This window comes from Stegastes partitus, unplaced genomic scaffold (genome assembly GCF_000690725.1).
Source record: "Stegastes partitus isolate 25-593 unplaced genomic scaffold, Stegastes_partitus-1.0.2 Scaffold975, whole genome shotgun sequence".
NCBI classification, from domain to species: domain Eukaryota; kingdom Metazoa; phylum Chordata; class Actinopteri; family Pomacentridae; genus Stegastes; species Stegastes partitus.
In genome coordinates, this window is record NW_007578706.1 from 33,700 (window position 1) to 44,802 (window position 11,103).

Consider the following 11,103-nt stretch of genomic DNA (forward strand, 5'->3'; position numbering starts at 1 on the left):
CTGCACCACACAGCCACACTGTGCCTCGTGCAGTAGCCAAATCTCTTGATAAGTTTATACACTACAATCAAGCCGCAGGCCATGACGCCTGGTACGGATTACCAAGGGATTACAATATATTCACCCCACTGGGATTCCATCACATGGTGGATCAGATCTCTGTGACAGGGGACCAGTGTGCAGCATTCCCTCAGGGCCACAAACACTACTGTGACAGATTTGACAAAGAGCCTAAGTCTGTCTGACAGCTCAACACAAACCACTGTCTGGCTACAATGTGAATGTTAAACTAACACTACAGGGTTTGACATCGTCGAGTTCTGCCATGGCATTTCTCCTCCATTACCTTCCAGAGGGCAGAAAGAAAAACAATTAGCTGTTTTGGAAGTAATTAAGACAGTATGGCCAAGAGTTACTGGGTGCAATCCAGTCCATTAGTGATGCAATGTTGCACAAAGAGCATGGATCAGAGCAAAGGCCAATTTGAGTATTCCAAGTCCCTCGCAAATATGCATTTTTCTGTTTGAATAATTAAAATGTCAGTTTCGCAACTAGAAAAGGAAAATTTTCCCGAACACCTTATAAATTATAAATGACACTATGGATGTCAATTAATCACCAGAGCCACATGCCTGCATGCAGACCTTTGGCAGATTAAGTCGGAATGCCTTGGACTGCTGGAAAAATTAAGTAACAGCTTCAAAAGTAATGTCACGAGGGAAAAATTATAAATCCTCTTGTTCTCCATTTGTTGCATTAAACACTGGACACCATCTGTTGGGTTGGAGCGCTGAATACAACAGCAGCAGGGTGGCAGCTGCCATCCTAAGACGCAACAGCTTGGCCACAGCCTCATGTTGCACGCTGACACACTCTAAAAATACTACTCTGGGCTCCGTTAATGGGCTCTTACACTGTCTTAGATATGGCGAGCAGACCAGCACGCTGAGCGGAGATGAAGCTAAAAGGTCAGTTATCAAAACGCTAAACAAAAGGCTGTTTGGTTGGCAGGGCAGCTGGGATTACTGAGTATTATCACAACATTTCAGAAAAAGACACGAGCTGGTCTTGGTATCTAACATGTCAATCCGCTCTGTTGACCCCTCCCTTGACTCTGACCCCTCCTCCAGGCAGTAGGTGACTGAGATGGGCGTTCGTCTAGGCTGCTTGAGCGACTCCCCGTGGTGGCCGCTGCTGCTGCTGCTGTTCTGCACTGTCCCCTACTGTTCGGGCCGGCCGTTTGGGATTCCCACGCCCTCCGTGAACGTGGCGGTGGTGTTCAGCGGCTCGGCCTACCAGACGGAGATTAAGGGGCGTTTAAGCCGGGAAAACTTCATGGACCTGCCGCTGGAGGTGAACCCCATCACTGTGCTGGTCAACAACACCAACCCACGGGCGCTGCTCACCCGTATCTGCGACACCCTCTCCACCAACCGCGTCCATGGCGTGGTGTTCGAAGACAACGTTGGTTCGGAGGCCGTGGCGCAGATCTTGGACTTCATTTCCACTCAGACAGCTGTGCCCATCGTGGGCATCAGTGGAGGCTCCGCTGTTGTCCTGCCATACAAGGTCAGTGGGGTCAAGGATGGGGAGAGAGCCAATAAAGAGTGGATTGGAGCTTAAGCCACACCCGTTGTTTGTGAGATCGTCATTGTAGAATGTTATGTAATAGGTGCAGAAATATTAAATAATCCCACAGATCAGCAATCCAGTACCACAATGCAGCACTCCATTACACGTAAAAGTCCTGCATTCAAAGTTAAGACATCAGCAAAATACACCAATTTAAATATCAAAAGTGAAAGCATCTACTATGATAATAACTTTTATTATTGAGTAAATATCACTTATGCATGAGAATTCAAGCTGTATTTTAAAGCAACGCTGGTTGAGATGGAACTAATACATGGATTCTATATACTGTTTACAGTCTGCTCATAGATGCCAGATGTCAAATCTTTACTTACAGTTGACTACAGAAGGCAAATAAATGGAAATCTTTGAGTAACCATAGGTTTAAGGTACAAATGCTTGAGATGTGCATTGTACCTGCCTTTATTTTGCTTTCTGCAACTAGTTTTCAGCATTTGCAAATTAAACCACAAAATTTGACACAAGGTCTTATTTTTCCTCTTGTCTAGAACAGAGCACCACCACAGGCCATAATAGCACATTAATACCTCTATTAATCATGTATGATGAATTGTCACGGTAGAGGAGGAGCACACACAGCACAGCAGCTCTGATTCTGAAAAACTTGTTTCTGGGCTCAGTTGTTTGTGGCCATTTTTTCGTCAGGTGTCAAGTATTTCATACCATAATTAAAGTCAGACGGGCAGATCGCTCTGTATTTAGATACTCAGCTAATCAATGCAAACACAGTCTGCAGCACAGTCAATGGTAATTACAATCCTCAGAGCAAAAATGAAATCATTTCAGCCACAATTCCACTCGAGGTGCAGATTTATTTTCCTGAGAGCAGTTAAATAATCATGAAGAAGCCCACACGTACAGTGATTTGAGTGCTAATTATATCAGCCGGTATTAACATTAGGTAGAAGGACAGGCATAATCTGTCTTTTTAAAATGACTTAATGATTAATAAGTATAAGAAATACCAATTTGCTTTGGAATGCATTACTGTTCCTCTAGGTTCAAGAAGCAAGAAATGGAATTAGGGAACTTTGGCAAGGTCAGACATTAAACAACATCCCTCAGATTTTAACACTAATTGTAAGCCAAAGTTGGCCATTATAAGAAATTTCTGCATTGCGAAACATCTTTGTGGAATAATTATCAGTACTGTTTTAGTACCGTATGTTGCTCTGAATCTGACTTTGGGGCAATGAGCTCGAGAGACGCTTGTGACACATACAAGCAATTACTCTGCATTTGAGTTGAAGCTGGAAGGTTTAGCCATCTATAAGGGCAGGAAAGCCCACCACAAAAGGCTCAGCCACAGGGACCAGCTATAATCCTTTCAAAATGGCTTTTTTTTCTGGTGATGTTTCAGCGTCTTCTGCAAAAGACACTATTGCAGAGCTGGGCATCAGAGGATAACATGACATGTTCACGGATACAATTTGAGGCCGTGTGAAACCGATTCTTCAGTTGATGATTTAAAGATTCAGGGCATGTTGCTTGGTGGTAATAATATATTTAATGCTACATGCTATACCTTGAGAATATGATACAGTGTAGGAAAGTTATTTTAATACTTTGAAAAGTTAGGAATTGGATATGAAATAACTTGATTTTATCAGTACATGACAAGAGGCATATTTTTTTTTTACATTTTTAAATTTTTTTTTGGGATGATAAAGATAAAGTTAGTTTATTCAGAATTCTGCATGTGCGGCAGATAGACAATAGGAAGAAACCAAGAACAGACCCCTGGGTGGCACAAGAAGAAACTCCCACTATGTTTCATGTGTACAGATGTTGACTCAAATACTTTTTTCTGATTTGTAATTTAACTGAACAGCAAGTTGTACACGAGATTACTGAAGTCGTAATGGAATAGAGAGACATTACGGTTAACAGCATCATGGGTATCATAATTAGACTAGACCCCAAGCATTCTTACTTTTTAAAGCACTTTGAATTGGATCAAGCATCTGAATAACACCTGAAAAATTTCTTTTAAAATAGAATCAATACATGCATAAAAGAAATCATTTGCTCTCCTAAAACACTCTCCGTCTGGGAACAGTCTTTTGTGTGTTTGTGAAAAACATGGCAGGACAGAGATTGGTCTTTGAATAAAAATAACTTGTAATTCTGAGATCAGTATGATTTATTCTAGCAAGACAGATTTTGGACAACAACATAAGCCTAACCTAGTCATGAAATGCCACCGCATTTCTCTTTCACTCCATAGTGTCAGTGATCTCAGTCTCTGAAAAGAATCGTCTGAAAGGAAAGATAAACCTTTTGTCAAACAATCAGAGATGGTAGAACAACTTTTGTATGCTTAAAGCTATGTATCCTGGATTAGAATTTGATTAAACTTTAGAGTCAATCATAATCTTTTTTCACCGAGTCTTGAGGCATTTTCGGTTTTATGAGAAACAAGGAGACTATGGTGTGACCACGGTAATTTCCTTAATTCATATGGGTTTGTAGACAGCTCCCCTGTCAGCTGCATCCATTTCAGAAAACAAGTTGGGTGATCTTGCCATCAGCATGGCTTCTCTCGGGTAATAAAAGAGATGTCACTCAGCAGTTAATGCCTCCTGCTGCTCATTTACACTCTAACTATTCTAACTTGAGGACAAAAACATCAAATCAGTCACAATAAATTACAGAATAAACACGTATAATAAGAAATAAGCGTAATGACAAAGGCTGGCAACTGTTAAAATGAATAACTGCTTTTCATCAGTAATTAGTCAGTGATGGAAGTTGAAACCATTAATACACGCCATTTAGTCAAAGCATTAAAACTGCCTTTCAGAACAGCAAGTGCATGCATTATTAATATGGATGGCCTCAGTTGGAAACCAACCGTAATCTTCTGCTACCCACTGAGGTACCAGGCCTCTGATTGACATGCACACCTCCCTGCCTCGTCTGATAATTTGATACTTTTTGAGCTAGTAATTGCTTATGGCCTCATATAGTCAACGGTTCATATATGATTCACTAAGAAGAGCACAGATTTAGGTTTCGAATGACCATTTCTAGAGCATAAAAACAAAAAGAGTCTGCTAGCCTTCTGTTGGTATACCCTGAAAACCACTTGTGAAAAGTTATATTGTTGCGTGGGGATTCAGTTATACTGATGGGAAGCTGATGGCATTCAAGATTTTAGTTGGTTATTAGTGTGTTCACAAGCTCAAGCATGTGCTGAAAAATAAAGCTTGGATCACAAACAATCATTTTGCGGAAAGGAGAAATAAGATTGATGCAAACTGACGTAGTTTCTCTCAGTTCAGAGCAGTTCACGCAAGCACTGAAGTACACCCAAGTCTCTGTAAGTTGATTTTCAAAGTGTACTTAACCATAAACTAATGCATGTCTGGAGGGTTAGATACCTTGAATAGCTGTAGCTCAGCTGGTAGGATCTCCAGCCCCTGCTGACCACATATCAACATGTCCTTAAGCAAGATAATGAAGACCAAATTGCCTAAATTCTCTCTGGGGGGAAACAATGTAAATGGCTTTGAACATTAGGGATCTGTCAAATGAATGTAATGTAAATATAATCGTATTTAAGAGGATAAGGGGTGTAAGACTTGGTTGGGAAAAAAAAAAAAAAACTTTCCCTGACTTTAAAATCTCTATCCACTCTTGAATGTCGAAAAAAGGTCTTGGGAATTCAGCTACTACGGATAAAGCAAAGCTGGCATCTACGATTAACACTGAATACTAAATATAGTTTAGCAGGTTAAAGGAAGAAGAAAGAGATGTCTGTCAGACCACTACAGATTACATCAGGCAAAGAGAGCTGGAAAAGTTACACTTTACCTCTGGGACCAGCCTATCTGAGCAACGGTAGTGAAGCTTACCACAGAATTCAGATTTTTATCATTGGAAAACAATGGATATGAAACAAACCTATTGCTTCACTATCAAATTTTGACAGTTAAATTAAAACTCAAGGTTTGAAAATAAGTTATAATATAGTATTCAGAATACTGGCAGCAAAATTATATCTCTATTATAAATTCTTGTGTCTCCATTAAGTATTTGTGTCTCACTGAATTTGGATAACAACATAGTCAACTGTACATGCTTTAATTGGTCATTTATTAGCATTTAGGTGGTTTCAATGTAACAAAGTAGACTATACATGACAGGTATGTTCCAAACACTCAGATGATTTTGATCCAACCCTCTTGGAGTCTCCTCGTAATCAGAGAAGCCTCCCGTCGATTGATTTATGGGCCGCTGTCAAAGGTAGTCAACAAGGCAATGAAGCTCATTCATTTTTCATCCAAAACACTGAGAGCGCACAGTTTGATCTTTCTGGAAATGACAGAATGAAATTAGGTGATAAACCAATCCCTGCTCTCAGGACATTTCAGTTTTTTGATTGGCAACATCAGAGCAGATGTACCATATCCTTGTGATTTTCTATCCCAGTGATAAGCATCCAGTGAAGAAACTAACAATAAGATGAAGACTAAGCACAGAGTATTGCTTTTTTTAGATGTGTAGTTAGAACCCATTCAAGATAGCAGGCAGGTGTTAACTTGAGATGGACACCAAAGTTACGTGCTTCTCTACTGGCAAATCAATCAGTGCAGTTATAACTGAAAAATATCTCCTGGTGTAGCTTTGACTGCAGGAGCTTTACTATAACACAGTTGGAAACAGCTCTGACAAATTTCTGAACAAAGACACCTAATGTGCTTCAAACATAATTATACAGTCAAGAGCATTTTTGTAGTTTTGTAATTGTCGAACAGATGTAGCGTATATGCTAATTTTTCCCTCACTATGCATTTAGTTCAATATCCTGACCTGAAATTCAAAACATCCTTTGAAGCATCCATTCTGAGGTGTGACAGATCACATCCTCAGTGCCTGAGCGCTTTAAGTGAACAAAATGTAAGTCAGACACCAGCGAAACCCTGATTGTCTTTGCAAGAACAAGGGCCTGAGGCATTTTCTCAAAACTAGAGCAGCGACTTTTTCCTCTGTCTGCCTTCACTACTTTTTGAAGTCACTTGTCTCCACTTTTGCCTCCTGTATTTTAAAACCAATGGCACAGTTAACGTAACCTGTCTCGACTGAAACAGACCAAGCACAGAAGAGTTGTACAATACAGCCAGAGGGGAGAGAGACAAGGTGTTACCAGTGTGTCAGTACATGTGCATGGGCAGTGTAGTGTTTCAGCTTAACACCACTCAAATGACAGACCGAGTGATGTGGGCAAGATGAGCATTATGATTCACAGAAACTATATATCAGCACATGCAGTATTAAAAAGGACAACCCACAATTTTCACACATGACGTTGTCTACTTGTCATGAGACTAACCAGTCAGTAAAAACAGTTGTCCTGCATTAGGACTGGGTAACACGGTAAAATCTTTCAACTGGTGGCAGTTAGTCCAACAACCAAAGATTGCCGATATATTTGCAGACTCCATTTGAAAAAGAGTCACATCAGTGTTTACCACACACTGATTTATTTGTGGCGGACTGCCAAATACTATTTCATAAGATGTTATTTCATTGTAGAGCATCTGAAAACAGCCTCTCCTCTGCATGCACACCCCGAATCAAAACATACACCACAGAAATCATTTTGCTGACTTTTCTCCTCAAAGTAGATCCAGTCCGAGGTTTATGAATGGTTAGTATCATGAAGATCTCTGCACAAAACAAGCTAAAAACGAATGCATTTAAGTTACCTCTAACAAATTAGTCTATCTGCTCTTGACACAACACTGTCAATCTCTGGGATCCAACTCATTTCAATTAAGTTATTATCGGCAAACAAGTAGTCATGTTAGATCTGTGGCTCCTAACTGTGACAAGGAGACCTCTGGTTGTAGGATAAAGGCCAGTTCATACTTTCTACATCTGTGTACACAGACCAATGAGTGTCCAGAGGATGTCTAAGTGGCTCTGTTCATACGACAATAGGTCCAAGTCAGTCTGGGAAGACAGTCGTATTGCCCCTCATGCCAAACGGAAAAACACATGGGGCATTTTCTACAGTATATAGCAGCTACTTACAGATTGTGTGTGGTACCATGTCATTGATTATTCCTGAGGTGTGCCGACCACTGTGGTTGGACACAGCACAGGATATGTGGAGAAATTAAACCTTTCCACTGTGTCTGGACTCCACTGATGGATATTATGTACAAATCAAAGCACCTCCAAAATTAGTCAGTAACAACTCTGTTAAAAATCAACTATAAAGGTGTGCATGGCCAAGAAACTACTTGTAAATTCTGTCCTCATACCAAACATTTGTTTTAAGCACTAGTTTTCCTGGCACTTGTAGTGCAGACAGTTCGTGCATTCACAAATTTGGGCTACAGGCAGACGATCCGCACGGACCCTCGCCAATTTTAGAGGATGACAAAATTTATGTCATGCATATCCTTGAGGATGTGGGTGCAGATGCAGAAAGCATGAACTGGCTTTATGTGTCTTTACTCTGGCCCAGCTCATAGCCAATAACTATTGGTCAGACCAGCTCTGCAGCGATGAGGAGAGTCACCGAGACGTCACTCTATTGTTGTTATTAGTTTGGTCCTCCATTGAATGGTAATGTGGTTCAGAGTGATTAAAAATAACCCAACATAAAACTAAACTCTAGTTTCCATTTTCATTTTGCAAGATATTTTAATTGGTCAGATTTCTGATAGTCACTGTAGACTAGAACAGAATTGCAGGTATACATAATTACTTGCCAAATTCCAGTGATTATCTTGTGCCAAATGCAGAATGAAATTCCACGCTCAGATGCATATCGTTTCCATCTCGCTCCACAGCATCTATACAGTAACATAGTCTGTGTTTTGTGAGAAATGGCAAAGGACCAGGGAGTTGTGTGTCTGTTCCTGGTCACCGTGCAGGATCTACGTGACGTCAGCAGCACAGGAAGGCGGTGCCAGGGCACTTCCTGCTGCGTGGCGGAGGCAGACATATGTCGCAGCAAAGAGCCGTGGCCAGAAGTCACTCTTCATAGAGGGACAGAGAGGAGGGGGAGATGGTTGCAGATGGGTCATGTGAACAGGGGAGCCATACACCACTTTGTGTTCCATACCCTCTGCTAATTTCACTCATTTGCATCAGTACATCCTTTCGTTGCGGCTTTAGTCGCTGACATCAATATCTTGTTCCATTTAGATTTTTGGACGCATTCCAACTCTATCAATAGATATCACACACCTGAGTCATTGAAATAACCTTCAGCTATTCACTATGATATTATTAAGTAGGTAAAGAGCATTTATTTGGTCTTTGTCCTGTTTATTTTCTTAAAAACTACTGTTTTCAATGACCTATAACCACCGACTTCGTATAAACAGCTGTGGTTGAAAGATAATCAGTGCTTTACACACAATCCAACTCAGGCCAGTTTAAAAATCTTTTTAAATCTAAACGTCAGGCTACAAAACATTATATCAACTGGACTGGACATGTTAGGATTTGAGTGCAAGCTGCGGCTGTGGTTAAGGTGGTAGAGCAGTTGTCCTCTGATCACGCGGTTGGCGGTTCGATCCCCACAGTCGAAGTGTCCTTGGGCAAGACACTAAACCTGAAGCTGCTCCCAAGGGCAGGCAAGTGCCTTGCATGGCAGCTCTGTCACCATTTGTGTATGAATGTGTGTGTGAATGGGTGAATGAGAAAACATTGTAAAGCTTTGAGTAGCACAAAGGTAGAAAAGTGATATATAAGTGCAAACCATAAAACATTTTAAAGGATAGCTGACAGTGTCGACTAGTGCAGCGATTCTGCAACTGTGTTTGTAAACAGATATGAGTTCTTCTGTATACAGTATTTTAGAATGTAATCTCAACCTCAAGAAGCTAAGCTTTTCACTCAATGGCTGTAATCTTCTTTGGGACTGTAGACTGTTACTGTGAGCTTCGTTTGACGACACTGTGGAAGTGCAGCTTATTGACAGAACAGATCCACAGAAGATAGCCATTCACAAACAGTTATGATCACACAGACAGCATCCATAGTGCTGAGCAATATGCTACCATGAGATGACAGATATTTTACTTTTTTTAAAAACATTTTTCTTGCTGTAATAGATTAATGGAAATTTGGGAGTTTGAGGTTTTCAGTATTGAACGGAATTAGCCAAAAACATGTTTCAGCACAACTGAATGTAGCAATTTATCAATTTAGAACAATCCCATTTCATGACATGTACATCTTGCCTACCTTTGGCTATACAAATCAATTTTTAAGGTTTCCTGCAGTGGTTTTAAAAGGAGGCAGCTTGCCTATCAATATTTAAGAATCAATTTCACTATCATAAGAAGGAATTATTACATTTTCATAAATGTAACAAGCTCATCACGCAGAGCTGATGGATAATCACATTTCTGTCATCATCACAATATAGATATGTCCAAAAACCACATCACAAAAGTCTGCCTGAAATGTGACAAATAAAAAACATTGACACTCAGCATGCAAACATTTGACTTACCCTGGATGCATCAGTCATGCGTTCACACCATTTGGCCAAACAGATGAAGTCCCAGCTAGCAGTCAGCTAATTGGAGATAATTTGGTGGTGGTGAGGAAAACCTCAAGAGACTTTGTGTCAAGTGTAGAAAAAAAATTATTTAACAAGCAGTAGTTATCATTAAGCTTTAATTTTCTGTTGATGGATAGATTGATGTCATTTCCTTCACCGTGGCGTCCTAAAAGAAAAAAAAAAGGATGATGAAAACAAACATATGAGTGTAAAAAAATGTAAAGTCGTGTACATTTAACAAGGACAAAGTAGGCACATTAAGATAAACAGTAGCATCATTACATACATAATTTAACAAGTTTAAATTGCTGTAAGGTAGAACATGTGTTTAACATGAAGTCCTGAGGTGTGTTCCATCAATGAGCACAGTAGGTTACGGCATTTTTTCCAGATTGCATAATCATAAATGGGGCTATCAAAGGAAATTTAAACTTGTCGACAGGTACAGTGAGTCACGCTTCTAAGTCCTAAAAGTGATGATGGATAAAATGATGGTTCAGCTACAACACCTTTGTAAATAAAAAAAGACAGTGTTGTTCCCTTCAAGACATGAGTGATGGCCACCCTACCTTCTCAAAGAGGATACAGTGATGGGTTCTGAAACTGTCACCTGTAATAACTGTAAAGGAACTGTGACACGCAGCATCAAGTGGCTGAAGGTTATGGGCAGTAGCATGTATGGAAATTACATCAGCATCGTCAAGCACTGATAAAAAATGTTGCCCATACAATCTGAAACCTGCTGCTACAGAAAAGGCACTTATTTTTTTATGTTTTTTTTTTGTCAGCTCTTGAAAAAAAAGCCAAATGTGAGTTTTAAAAGATATTTTATCATGAACATGTAACAAGACACCTTGGCACTTGAGAAATGAGACTTTTAATTTGAGCCTCAGTTATTCAAAACGTCTGACTTCAAA

General features: G+C 40.1%; 1 protein-coding gene across 3 annotated transcripts in view; it reads left to right on the forward strand.

Annotated features, from left to right (window-relative positions):
* Positions 1-1,146: 1,146 nt before the first annotated feature.
* grin2ca (glutamate receptor, ionotropic, N-methyl D-aspartate 2Ca) overlaps positions 1,147-11,103 on the forward strand; it is a 50,576-nt gene continuing 40,619 nt past the window's right edge. For all 3 annotated transcript variants that reach the window (XM_008294584.1, XM_008294585.1, XM_008294583.1), the window contains exon 1: positions 1,147-1,569. In XM_008294584.1, the coding sequence (XP_008292806.1) occupies positions 1,147-1,569 (423 nt within the window). The remainder of the gene's footprint in view (positions 1,570-11,103) is intronic.